Source organism: Ixodes scapularis, unplaced genomic scaffold (genome assembly GCF_016920785.2).
Source record: "Ixodes scapularis isolate PalLabHiFi unplaced genomic scaffold, ASM1692078v2 PGA_scaffold8__174_contigs__length_109621045, whole genome shotgun sequence".
Taxonomy (NCBI): Eukaryota; Metazoa; Arthropoda; class Arachnida; order Ixodida; family Ixodidae; genus Ixodes; species Ixodes scapularis.
The window spans coordinates 66,364,941-66,379,049 of record NW_024609883.1 but is presented as its reverse complement, the minus strand read 5'-3'; the positions used below and the strand labels follow the sequence as shown (position 1 = coordinate 66,379,049).

Here is a 14,109-nt window from a genome sequence, read left to right as displayed (position 1 = left end):
TAGACAAGGCCCTTGCTTTTTGTTCTTTGCTGACTTATCTGCCCTGTTCCAAAATGCACAAGAAGGGAGAAAGCTACATTGTTGCTGGAAAATGTTTAAGCAGGACAGCAAAGACTGTCCTGCTGAAACTTTGCAGTTCTTTTTTTTTTTTTTTTCCTCTTTTGGCAGTTTAAGTTTAGTCTTTAAAACTTTGCTGTTGCAGAAAAGAATGCAAGAGCTCCTTTGGGAAGGCTGAAGGTTATTAGTTATGTATACATGAGCTAACACGATTTTGCAACAAATTATTCATTAATTGCGCACAGCACAACAGCATGAAAGGGGTTTTGGTTGCATGGGCCTAACAATGACAGCAACTTGATACTTGGAGCTTTGCCACTTTTTTAAGGTTTGGAGGTTCATCTAGCATTTCCTAGTTCTCACAGGCAAAAGCTTATCTTTCGAGCAATGATCTGGGCTTCTAATCTTATCAAGTGAAACCCTAGATCTTTGCTCCGGTCCTGGTGTCACTTGCCTGAGGCCAAGTGTCAAAAACGCTCCTAGGGTCAAGTTGTGGGCAGCTTATCTTTTGGTGAGATGCCTAAGATTTTGCGCAATTCACTAATTGCCTGTGGAGGGGGGCACTCATTTATGTTTGGTGTTTACGTCGATAACCTGTTTGACCGCACCGGTTCTTTAAACCGTAGCCACATGGCCTATACCTCAAGAGTGGTGCGAGATGTTTGCACCTTACATCTTGGCGCTATGACCTTGAATTGTCATGGGAACTTGTTATTTTTAAGTGGCTCCTAAAACGCTGACACATTTTTCTTACTGCAATGCAAACAATGAACAGTGGATTGGAAAACATGCCATAATCTTGAATTTAACATTTTGAGTGTAGTGTTAATGATGATGCAAGACGTGATTAATTCAACAAAAAGGTGTGTTATTTGTTTTTTTGCATCATACGTTTTAATTTTAGGCAAAGAGACAATGGAAAACAACCCTGTGTCAGAGGGGAGCTGTGAGCTTCAGGAGCAGAGATGAGGTTAGGAAAAAGGTTTGAATTGTTTGAGGAATAACTGATGTAATTAGTAGCGGCAATTTTGTTTTTGCTCGACTTAGACATACAGACATACACTTGCATGCTCATCATCCTAATTTTTGGGGCAAACATACAGCTGGCTTTAAAGCTGCAGCCCCTTATGAAACTGTTTTATTGAGTGACTAGTAGCAGGAGTCATGCATTCTTCTTTGAGTCATTGCTTTGTGGGTTTCTAAGCTCTAGATAAAGTTGCATCTTATTGTTGGAAAGCAAGGTACAAAGTTTCACATAGAAACTGAGAGAGAATGCACTTTCATGATACCAGCTAATGGTAGCGTTTCCCTGAAAGGTTCTGTAATGCACACTATTTTGTAAAGAAACATTCATTGAACCTTGCATTGCCCTGCGATTTTTAATGGGTCTGAGTTGTAGCCAGACTGGGAGAATGACTTGTTAATGAAAGAAGCATGCCTACTTATCTTTGAGTTCTTCTAACATTAGTGGGTCCTGTGAAAGCATGTACAAGTGGCTGGCAAGTTCTGCATTTTTTTTTTTTAATTGACTTTTTTTTTTATTGCAATATTATTTTGCAGCACCCGAGGGCGTTATGGTATGGGGGTTAGAGAGTTGAAAAAAATGTCTTTGTTGGGACAGCATGTTTGCACTTGTGTCAACCGGTTTCACTCTGCAAGAGTTTTAACAAGAAAAAAAAAGTGGCATACATGTTTGTCCTGGCACAGTACATCCTCAGTTCAAAAATGTGGTCATTCTTTCTAGAAGCATAATGTGGTTGTTTTAATTAGGCCTCACTTTAATTCCAGTTTCATTCTTCAATGTTAAAAATCAAAACTTAATTGCAGCTTTTTACGTCGAGTTGTTCTTCCGTCAATTGCAGTTTCTTCCATAGTTGCCAGTTCAGTTAATTTTTTATGCCAGTACAGCTCTCTTTCCTCCCATACCTTCCAAGGACGAACTTAGCGTGGCACTGGAAGCTCTCATCTTTACTGTTCTCTCAGCTGTTAGTGCTTTGTGGCATTTCGTTCAGCATACTGGTATCTCCATTCTTTTTCAGCAGAACAAATATTTTAAGAAATCCAGCTTCTTCATTCTATGGGCTTTTAAATGAACTTGGGGAATTTGGAGAGATAAGCAGAGAGATAATCAGAAATCTGTAATGGCTGCTTCGTAGTGGTAGGTCAAAATCGTATAGCAGATCTACTTTTGCAATATATGTGCATTAAAAACGGACTAGCTTGTTGGTGAGTGGCGTGTCATGTTTCTCTAGTGTTCTGGGAAGAAACGTGTTCCGCAACACGCAACACGTAGCAAGGTGTTTTTCTACCCTCCCACCAATACGGCTGTGTGACTACATCCTAAAGGCTTTCCAGGTTTGGCAGTGTGCCAACGCATATTTGTGTTTCAAAGGGGGTGCGCGAGGTTCTGACATGTAATGGAACGGAATGGATGCAGGATGTAAACAAAGATGTGGACATATTTTCATTTTCGTCCTCATGCCGGTTGGAACCAGAACAAAGTGGAGTCTGTGCTTGCGTAAGCTCATCAGATCGGGAAGATGCCCGAAAGAAACATACAAGCATGGACCTGCATACTAAAAGCACGAGTCAAGGGGCATTCACTGCTCCTGGATGGTTAAGCCATTGATAAAACATGTACAGAGAGATGATGTATATCATAATGCTGCACTTTTAACTTTGGTTTGGTATGGTTTGGCAAAGCCCAGCATTGCATTCAAACACTTGTGGGAATAAGGTATATCTGAGGTGTCGTTCGCACACAGGTGGCATAGGAAAGTTACTCGAGCCTGGTGACACTGTCGCATGTGTATAGGTAGGCTTCCTAATTCTCCATCTGACAGAAGCGGAAAGTTTTATTCAAGGTGCAATTTATTTTTAACCCGTGACCTCCCAAGATTGGCGATCCGGTAAAAGAAAGGGAAAGTGACCAAAGCCAGTGATTGCCGGCTGTGGATAGAACATAGAACATATCATTATTTTCATGAGTAACAATGTCCAAAATCCAACTAACGAGCCAGTATAAGCCTCGGGGCTTTTGTACCTAGCTCAGCAGGTGGCAAAGTCACAGTATAGTTTGAAATCGGGTATATCTATTTACCCTCAAAAACATGCTTCAGAAGAATGAGAAAATGTTTACAAGGAAAAAAAAGGAAATAAACAGCAATAAATTTGATATGTGATAACAAAATGATACAAAAAGTGCCAACTCACTGTTCTAAGTTTTGCAGTGCTTTTTTAAGTTTCTTTTTAGATATTATAGAAAGCAATGACTCTGATAGATTGTTGAAAACATGTTACATGCAACATTCTTGTATGCTCACCATACCTTGTCTTGGTGTGTGGTCGAAACGAAGTGATGGTCTAATTGGTCGCTGTTGTTGATATGGCGTTTTAAATACAGAATGCCAGAAGTGCAGTAGGACGGCTCTTTCTTTAAAAAGTCCCTCGAAAGACACGAGTTGAAGTTCGTGAAATATACATGTATTTAAGAAAACATCCAGCCTCTCAAACGCATCACTTGTCAAAATACCTTTTAATAAGAATTAGCTGAAACTTATTGCTTTGGGAATGTGTTCATAATTGGCAACTGACTGCAGGCTGGTTTTGGTTTTGCCGAATGTCTCCACATTGGACCTGCCTGAATATTTCTGACGGTTCAGAATTTGTATTTTGTTGAGGGATAAAAGAAAAAGCTTTTGCATGCGGCAAAGGTGATGGCTATTTTCAAGGTATGAAGATGTGGCAGCATAAAGCATTGAACATCTTGCTAGTGTTTGGATCCTTGAACTGATTTCTTAAGAGTGATAGAGTGACTGCTCACACTCCACTGATGTGATCTCTAACCAGAGATAAATCATTGAATCTCCAGGAACAGTATGGTGATTTTCATTGAGCCTTCAGTGCTGCTCTGCAACAATTGACAGTTCTGCTTAGAAATGGGCCACAGAGTGCAATAGAGGACAGCAATACACGGCATTAACTAGAAAGATCTTGCATCTGTTTGCATTTTCGAGCATTTAAGACATTCTCGTTTTGAGATTTTCACGAGACATCCACTGAGAAGTTCAGGAAACCTCCGTTGTGACCTTGTTGTCTTCTTGTGTTCAGGAGCGGCTGAACAAGAGCGAGCGCCAGCGGTTCCGGGAAGAGGCTGAGATGCTGAAGGGCTTGCAGCACCCCAACATTGTGCGCTTCTTCGACTACTGGGAGGTCAACACAGCCCGGCGCAAGTTCCTGGTGCTCATCACGGAGCTCATGACGTCGGGCACACTCAAGACATACCTGCGGCGCTTTAAGAAGATCAACATGAAGGTGCTTATTATGAACAGTGACGTCGCAAAACTGTTCAAAGCCCACGGTTCGGCTAATTCGGCAAACCTCCGAGCATCTAACAAAATTCAACAAAGTTCTACTTACGGAAAGTGTTGCATAAGTTCCACGCAGAAATTTCGAATTGAGGAGAAAAAAATAATTTATGAAGTAGTTTATTGTATATTTCACAAGATTCCATTGTTGACACATTGTGAAAGTGAGAATACGTACAGTTGCGGATGATATGAAAAAGCCCAGGCAAACTCATGGCTTAGAAGGCCTGCCGTGCCATCTATCGGGGGAAAACTCAACTGTTATCGATGCCGCCACAGCTGTTCAGCTTTTGTCGTCACTCCCCTTTTGACCAGCTGCCGCTGATTTAATGCTGATTCCACCGCCGAATGTAGAGGTGGTCGCGACAAAAGGCAAAATGAAGTGTAGCTCGATTTTTATTTTACCGAGCACTGCAACTATCAGCGACTCGGCAATCATTTGCCGACCAGGTGAGGAGTAACGACAAAAATCGAACAGCCGCTGAGGTGCCACCTGTTCGCACAATAGCCTCGATGTTGGCCCAGCTTCCTTTCGTTAGATGGGACCTGAGGTCTTAGGAGCCGCACGCTTGCCTGGGCTGTTTTCTATCATCCACAAGCATGCCTTCAACGCTTTAGTTAGTTTATTAATGTAAAGCAGTCAATATACCGAAGAAATATTGCTTTTTTCCCCACTGCCAGGTGGCGTTAGCTCATTTCTCGGTTTTCACACACCCACACAAAAGTTGGAACTGCGGTCAGAATTCTTGTAACTTCGTACTAGAAGTTGGAAAATGTAGAACCCCATCAAACTCTAACCTGAGGAGGTTTGCAGCCTCCCTACCTAGTACAACTTCAAAATCGACCTTTGTAGTGGTGAGGCGCGGTGCTGCAAGCCGCACTCGAACCCGTTAAAAGCCGCAGTTCAGCCGCCCCCGGCACGTACCGGAAACGCGGAACCCCGTTGGCGAGCTAACCCCCGTTCTTTGGCCCCCACAGGTCCTCAAGTCCTGGTGCCGGCAGATCCTGAAGGGTCTGCACTTCCTGCACTCGCGTCCACCGCCCATCATCCACAGGGACCTCAAGTGCGACAACATCTTCATCACGGGCACCACGGGGTCGGTCAAGATCGGCGACCTCGGGCTGGCGACCCTCAAGAACCGATCCTTTGCCAAGAGTGTCATCGGTGAGTGGTGGTCTTCCTCAAGCTGCTTGCGGTGCAACAGGGATTGGGCGAGCACTGCCTAAACTTCGTTTCAGTCTAAGTCCAGACGCGGACGACGCTACGAGCTAATGGGATCAATCAAGCAGCATCAAGAGTGCAGGTTCTGTTTGATTGGTTCAGCAATGATAGAACACGCGCAAAAACACGACTAAAACCATGATGGTGCGCTTTTGACGCTGTCCAATTGGTCCCATCAGCTGGTAGTGTCGGCTGCGTTTGGACATAGGTGAAACGAAGTATAAATAGCAAGGCCATAGTGCTGCATTATAGACGTCGCTCACTAGAGGCCAGCGCTGAGCTCAGATTGGACACAGATGCCACGTTAGTGTTTGGCTGGGGCTCGTGTCACGTTCGATCGGTGCTTAGAATCCTGGTCGAAGTGTCTGCAATCCGACATGTCAAAAGATCCCCACGTGGTCTAAATTAATCTTTGGTCCTCCACTAGGGCGTGCCAGATGCGCTTCGTTCGTTCGGCGCTTAAAGCATCCAAATTCGATCGCCGTTCAGTCAGCAAGGGCACCAGCGCCAGCCGAGACACGGCACTCGTGTCCCATCTGTGCACGGCGCCCGTCTCCAGTGGGCGACCTACAGAGTTCGGCAGATACGGCCACGTTAACTAAGTGATGTTGTTGGGCGCCTTTTGTAGATAAAAAGAGAGGCATTGCGTTTTGTGGCTTGCTCCCCCTGTAAATCGTTTGTAGATTGCAAATCGAGGGCCTTTTAGCTCGAGAAAGTTTCACTCCGTAGCAAACTGTTTGCATATTGCGGGGTTCGGGGATCTCCTAGTTTGTTAGACGAGTTTAAAACTGTACGGTAGTTGAGAAAAAACCGAAGGTCTACAAATCAGTACATTTTTGAATGAATTGGACATAAGTTGAGGTTGGTTTCGGTGAATGTTAACCGTGACTTAGTTTCATCTTTGGAGTGAAGGCCCTTTCACACATTTACGACTTCTTGGGACCATGTGCCTTAAAACGTCTTAAAATCTTTTATCACTCTTTCTTTTTTGCCTCAAAAAGCTTTTGTCAAGGTTATAAACGGCCATTTCTCACGGGTAGTGCATACACTGAGACCTCGCAAATACCGCGAAACCTTCGCTCTACTGATATGCAGTTCCAGGGTCGCCGCACATGTGGTGCAGGTGTGCCGGCGTGTCCTCTCGCTGCAAGACATATTAAGATGTTTCGAGACACTCGGTCCCAGGGGGCTGCAGGTGTGCGAACGGGCCTTAACTTGTACCTAAGTTCCGTTTCAGTCGCCTCTCAAAAGTTCTATCTGTGTCACGATAAATTATGAAAGTGATTCGGGTATAAGGTAGTTTACTTTTGTTCAGTAATTGCAGCTTTGTACACTTGTCGCTACAGTTTTATTTCCGCTCGTGAGAGTGTAATTGTAACTTGACTACTTTTTAAGAATAGCCTGTACGTCTCTGCTCGGCCCTCTACCGCCCGGTAGCCACGGAAGAATTTGTCTGAGAAATCTCTCTCTTGAGTCTTGAACGGTTGTTGTACGGAACTTGCCCAGTAACCTTGTTTTGCAACTTTCTTTTGCAAACTTGTCGTGCAACTTTGTTATGCAACGAAGTTTAGCAACTTTGCCAGTTGCATGAAGCCGTTGTCCCAACTTTTGCACGGCACACTTTCTTGCCAGTTGCGAGTGATGAAGCGCGTTTGTGTGTCCCGGTTTTCTTTGTCTGGGATTGTGCCGCGAGTTCGGTTGCAGCAAGCTTCCGGTCGCCTTCCCCATGCAGGCACACCGGAGTTCATGGCCCCCGAAATGTACGAGGAGCACTATGACGAGTCTGTGGACGTGTACGCCTTTGGCATGTGCATGCTGGAGATGGCCACGTCCGAGTACCCCTACTCGGAGTGCAGCGGGCCGGCCCAAATTTACAAGAAGGTGACCACGGTAAGTGGGACCGGACGTCATCTCTTTTTCTTTGCGTCTTTAGTGAAGGGACGCTGAACTCCGCAAAAGATTTGGGCAGAACCAACTATGTTGCTGTCTAATTGAGCGATTTGTTGCAGACATGGTTAAAAGAGCTGCGGCCGATCATGTGTCAATTTTCCCGCTAAATTTAGCGGGAAAGTTGAATTTGCATGTACCGTATTTACTCGAGTGATAGCCGCACTGTTTATGAAGAAAACCTGAAGGTTCACTTTTCCGCGGAGCACGCAAATTGCCAATCGTCACAATCAGCAGCATGATCCCGGCTGTTTACAGGACAGAGATAACGTCTTCGTGCGAAGATACCATCTGTGAAGATTGCATCTGTATGGAGAATCTTGTCCTCGATCTGGTTATTCGCTATGTTATTTATGCGCAATGAAATGATTGGCTGTATATGTGTTCTGTGAGAAAGTAGACTCAAGGGCCTTGTTCATAAATGGTGCGGCTATTACTCTAGTAAATATGCTACGTCATGCGACATCGAGTCACGTGGCGTCATTTTCCTTGCTAAATTTAGAGGGGAAACTGAATTGGTCTTGAGGTTTGGTGACATCAATTTTCCCGTCAAATCTAGCGAGGAAGCTGAATTTTTATATGAGTCGCGTGACATCTAGTCATGTGACGTCCTTTTCCCCGCTAATTTCAGGGGGGCAAAATAAACGACCAGAAACATACCTTAAAGGGGCCCTGCAATGACTTTTTGACTGGTTTTAATTTGCACCGAACCTGAGCGCACTGAACGTAGTAACTTAATGAAACTTTTCTTTTCTCAAATTTCGCTTTATTTTAAAAGTTATAGGCGAATTAGAATTACAAAAACAAGCAAAAAATAATGTCTTTCATGACGTCTTAGGTCCTGGCTTGAGCGGCCGTGAACTAGAGGAGGGGTAGTGAGCTCATCGAGCGTTCACGGTTGCCGCACTCCGGGTCGACGGCTCGAGAGGGCGCCACTAAAGCATGTGTTGGATAGGCTCTATGAAGCGGGCGGCCGGGGCGGCTCGCATTGCATTTGCTGCGCGATTAAAGACTATTTCGGCATAACACTTCATTGGCCACAAACGACAGCAAATACGGGGTTAAGATCAGTTCAGGACGGGTGTCACTTCGCGCTGCCATGCCGCCATATGGCCAAATCGCCAGCAGGGCCCGCGCCGAAGGCCTTCGGAACCGGTCGGATCGTCGAGCCGGTATACGACCGCAGCGCCGCCGCGTACATCCGGGACTTTTTTGCGCTGGCCCTTCGTCGTAGCCTCATCCCACTAGTTCTTTCTAGTGTGCGCCGTTTTTTCCGCCGCTTGGTGGCGGGTATGTTGACGGGTCTTTTCTTGTTTCCATACTTTATAAACTGTATTTGTTTCTTTTCTGATCTAAAATACTGAACAAAAACTTCTTTTATAAATAATTGAAACAGTTTGCGCCACTTATATTTTGTATTTCGACTAAGAAAAAACTTTTAGCGGCTCTGACCAGTAGTAAGCTTAGGACCAAAGACGTCGCATTTTGCGCACTTTCGGTACCGCGGGTCGCCCTCGTCGGTGGAGGTGGTTTCCGCGTCGTCCGGTTAAAATATGACGTACTGATATTTAGTTACTCCTCCGTGCCCGCTGGCTTGCCCGAACCCCAAGAGACGTGGAAACCGCAAAAAATGTAGACGCTTAAATATGATTGCAGGGCCCCTTTAAAGTGGCTCAAGGGTCCAAAGAAAGTTAATAGCTTTTAAAAAAAAACATTTTGAATCCCCCGTTCCCCAAAGGTTCATCTTGGCAATATCCCACAGTGCTTGGTGATAGTTGCAGAAATGCAGAGGAAAAGGAAATTGGGTTAGTAGGGCAGAGGGAGATATGGTGCGTTTCGGTTTTCAGGCTAGGTGGCGCAAGCTACCGCACGTCATTATTGGTACGGCCGTTGACATCTACCCTTCCACAGCATTTGTAAGGCCAGCTCTAGTGTCTTCGCGTCAGAGTCTGGGACATGTGGGTAGAAACTGGGGTAGAGGAGGCGAGAGCGGTCGGGGATGTCGGCACGGTGAGCTCTGGTTGGAACGATTAGTGGGTGGACACGAAGCTAGCTGCCTTCGTTTCTGCACGCTGTTCAGACGCATTCAAATGCGAACGCTGGTGTTCAGTGTCTGAATGCGTTCAAAGAGCAAGTAGAGACAAAGGTGGCTAGCTTTGCATCTATCCACTAATCGTCCCAACCGGAGCTCGTTGTTCCGACATCCCCGCTTATGTACCCAAAAACCCCACCAAGGTTTTGACGTTGGTGCACGGCAGAAGCCAACTTCCACATAAAAATAGAAAAGTAAAAGAAATTCCGCGTGCAATGACGCGAAACGTGTAAAATGGCTTGGGGAGCCCAAGTCGTAATAAATCGTATTAGAGGCACAATCCGCTATTCAGAGGTGAAATAAGGCATGGAAAAGAAATCGTGCTGAACGTGGCTACTGGGAAAAGATCTGAATTTGACATAACGGTGATCGTTCAAATTGCTGGTCGGGATCTAACGTTTTGCAATGTTGCGTGAATGTAGCTGGGATAGGTAACTTTATGCTGCCTGAAAGATCAGGTACATCTATCTGTATGCCCTTGGACAGGTTTCTGCAAAAACACTACATCTCAGCAATTCTTACAGTCAGATAAGGTGCAGAGATTCAAAACCCTAAAAAGGGAATGGTATTCGAAGTGTTGTCTCCCGTGATAACGACAATCATAGACTATGTGAACCAAACGCCTTTGTGCCGGTTTAATGTGCTTACATTCACTTTCGAATAAATAGTTCATGCGGCAGAAGCAAATTCAAGTCGGGGCCTAACCAAAGTACAAATTAAACTTAGCATAGCAGGCAGAACATGCTGCTACTTGACTATAGACACGAGACATAAAATCTTCTTTTGGTTTCGCTTTTGCTTGTTGCTATTATTTGCTTTTGTCTATTGCTTTTATTGAAAGCAATAGGGTTAATGCAACATAACTTTAACACAGCCAAATCACCGAAAACATTTTGATTTAAAGGAGTACAGAAGTCGCTGCAGTGAGCAAAACGACCCAAGTGACTGGCAGTCTCTTGTGTCACGTTGCCCCATACCTGTTTCTTGGGGTTACAGTCGAACTTTGCTTACGTACAAAAATATGCAATGCTGCAGCTAAAGACTGAATTTCCGCAGCACTAGAAGTTGGTTTTGTAAGTTGGCACATTGTAGTGCTTCACGCAGAAAGAAAGCTTTTCCGAAATGTCAAAAGCTTTTTACAGTGTCTTGGCCGTACCTCTCCTTCCCGACTTTTTCCTTTTCCTGAAACTGACGAAACTGCGCGGGGCGGTACACCATCTCCACCAAAAATTTAATTGTACACAGAGGAGAACAATGCCGAGCTGTTGAGAAACGTAGAGCGATTGCTAGCTTGTAAGAAACGAGCTGCAAAGCATTAAGGCCCATTCACACGCTTCCATTTGCTTACAACAGAGTTCTCGTGATCCCTTGCAACGAGAGAAAACGCCGGCGCCGCCTATGAGCCAACCCTGGAACTGCATTTCTCTAGAGCGAAACCATCTGCAAAGCCCTTGCCTCAACTCTCCCCCTCTTCCCCCCTTCCCTCTTTCCTTGAAAATAAAATTGTTTTTTGTCGACCCCGGGCTAGATGGCGCAAGCTACTGCCCGTTATAAAGTCTGCAGCTGTTATCATCCATCCATCCATTCATCCTTTTACTTGATGCTTCTCAGTTCTGTCTGTAACAATGAAGGACGGTCCTTTCACACTGAAATTTGTCCCCCATCACTTTGGTGGGACCCCAAGGAGGTCCCCGACAGATCCGTGCTTGAGAACCACTGCTCTAGACCGAAAGTTTTGCAATGTCTGCAGGGTCAAGCGTACAAGCTATCTAAGAAAATTGGGCACTTATTATAGCACTGTCAAAAGCTTTTCAAGCAAAAAGAGAATGATGCACAAAGGAATCGGAAATGTACAGAAATGCCGTTTGTGGAACCTAAATCAGCAACAAAAGCTGTCAACCCAATATTTTTATTCTCCAATTACAAAAGTACACTCCGTTTCCCCGAAGGTGAATTGTGTCGGGTTGTAAAAGTGCTTCGAAACCATCAGACTTTGTATTTATGTTTACAGAATGCACTTAAAATGCTTTACAGGATCTCCTCGTGTCTGATTGGACAAAGGTTTGAGCGGACGTTGAACGGCGTTTTTTTTTTTTCGACCAACGGAGATATTGACGCGACCGACCGACGACGGGACTTTAAAAAGTCTGTTTCTGAGCAGTTTTTTTTTTTTTCCCCCTAATCAGGGAGTCCGGCCTCAGTGCTTCGACAAGGTGGAAAGCATAGAACTACGAGACATCATCGGACAGTGCATAAGACTCAAGAAAGAAGAAAGGTGGGTGTTAACATGGAAGCTGCCGAAGGCAGCATTTTTTAACTTGCCAAGACATTGGAGAGTATTAGAAGGGGGTGCCCCAACGCTTTGGGTTCCACGAGCAGCTTGGGGGACGCAAAGAGTTTGGGGCCCTCGATTCTAAACCTATCTATTGGAGTAGACTGATTATTTCAAACTCTAAAATGCCACGAATTTTGAATGATCCCAGGTTTTATTTATAAAACTTTAATCTAAATGTGGTGCAAGATAGAATTGTTATATGGAGCAGATATTGGATGATTTCCTCTACACAGGTCTACTAGGTACAGGTACAGTCAAAACCGCTTATATCGAACAGTGTGGGGCATCGTAAAACAATTCAATATAGCCTAAATTCGATATATAAAAGGAGGCGAGAAACACACTCAAGCGTCGGCAGAGTGACGAGCTTACCTGTAACTTTCACCGTTCCGCGCTTAATTGATTAGGACACATACTTGGGACCACTATGTCGATTTGTTGCACTGAAAAACACTGCGCCAACTTTGCCTGCTTTTTAGAGTTAATGTCATGCTTTGTCACGGCCTGCTCCACGGTTTTAAGACAATCCACAAGTGCAAATCCCCCTCTATTGCACTGCAATAACGGCGCAGCACAGCAACAACGGCAGCCACGGCTGCCGTTGCTGACATTCATCATCCACTCGTACATCGCTTCCTCGACTTCTCCAAAGTCAGGCTCCCGAACACAATGTCACTCTTGTTTTTGAGCAAATACTCATACTTCAAGGAATATTGTAGGTGTTGGCCACACTTGACTTCTTCTCGCCCTTCTCAGCGCGCTTATTTATTTCTAGCTCCATCGCAAATGTCAGCGTCGCCCTTTTTTTCACATTCGCAGCCGTGGCTTAGGCCTACTCACGGTAGACGCAGAAACGTCCGTCGCTGTCGGGAACAGTAACAGGAAAAACGGCAATCTCCGAATCAAGTCCAAATGCGTGCTTGCATCCGCACAGCTATGAACCACGATCGCTGCAGTGCTCTCTGAGGTGCTCAAGGCGCCATGTGCTTGGGCATGCGTCGCAAGCGCCTGCTGCTACTCGTTGGTGCACTGCAGGAAAACCTGCCGCATGGCTCGGCAGCGCACGCGATTTCACGCTGGGGAGTTCGCTATATCTACTGAGGGTCCGATTGCGTTTGATATATAAAGTAAAAAAATGTGTGTATTTTTAAGGGAGTTCGGGAACAGTCCGATAGAAGCCATAATTCGATATGTCCTTGTTCGACATATGCGGGTTTGACTCTATGCTACACGTGAAACATTGGTGAAATGTATTGGATAAGTTTGTTTATCCCTCAAAAATGTTGTCTATTGTGGGCTGTTTAGACAGCACATGGCACCCCAAAACAAAATGTTCACCCAGCAAAAGGGTTGCCTATTGTGGACTATTAGCCCCGTTCAGTGCACTTCTTACCGAGCACCTGCGCGCTGCGGAGGAGCGACACCGGCCGAAATGAGCTCTGTAGTTGTTGCTTCTCTGCCGTGCACAGGTGCTCGGTAGGAAGCGCACTCAACAGGGCCACGACAACAAAAATCATGAATTGCACGAAAACAGTGTTTGAATTAAGTGCCCTGTAATGAAGACATAGCAGGACAACCAAAATTTTTTAATTTGTTTTAATTAAGGGGGGGGGGCATGACCTTAAAATTGTGATTTTTTTAAAAAGTCATCTTTGTGAAAAGTAGTTTTATCAGCTTGTATAACTCCCGAAGAATGCTGTCAAAAAGTTTCATTCCTGTAGACAAGGTATTTGCTTCGAAATAAATTATTTTTGACATACCGAAATTAGTGAATTATGTATTTTTTTAGAACTTCACCTTCAAATTGCTTTACGATGCATTTTTTTTCCGTAGCATTGCATCGTAAACTCTCGGCCAGTTACACTACTGTGCTGCTGCAATGTTTTGTTAACTTTCTGTCTGTACACTCGGCCCCTGTTGGGTTATTCTCCAGCGTATGAAGCATTACCGAGTGGCGAGGATGGCAATAACTTGGCCTAAAGGATATAGAATATTTTCTCATGTATTGAAATGCTCAAAACAAAAGCTTTTAACAAAACATACACTAGTTCAACCTAGGCTTGTAACACTGTCAAACCGATTTCTAAAA

General features: G+C 44.8%; 1 protein-coding gene across 1 annotated transcript in view; it reads left to right on the top strand.

Moving 5' to 3' along the window:
* Window positions 1-14,109, top strand: part of LOC120848771 (serine/threonine-protein kinase WNK) — a 103,351-nt gene that overhangs the window by 53,936 nt on the left and 35,306 nt on the right. The window contains exons 3-6 of the mRNA XM_040220791.3: window positions 4,168-4,371; window positions 5,403-5,589; window positions 7,379-7,536; window positions 11,872-11,960. Coding sequence (XP_040076725.1) covers window positions 4,168-4,371; window positions 5,403-5,589; window positions 7,379-7,536; window positions 11,872-11,960 — 638 coding nt within the window. The remainder of the gene's footprint in view (window positions 1-4,167; window positions 4,372-5,402; window positions 5,590-7,378; window positions 7,537-11,871; window positions 11,961-14,109) is intronic.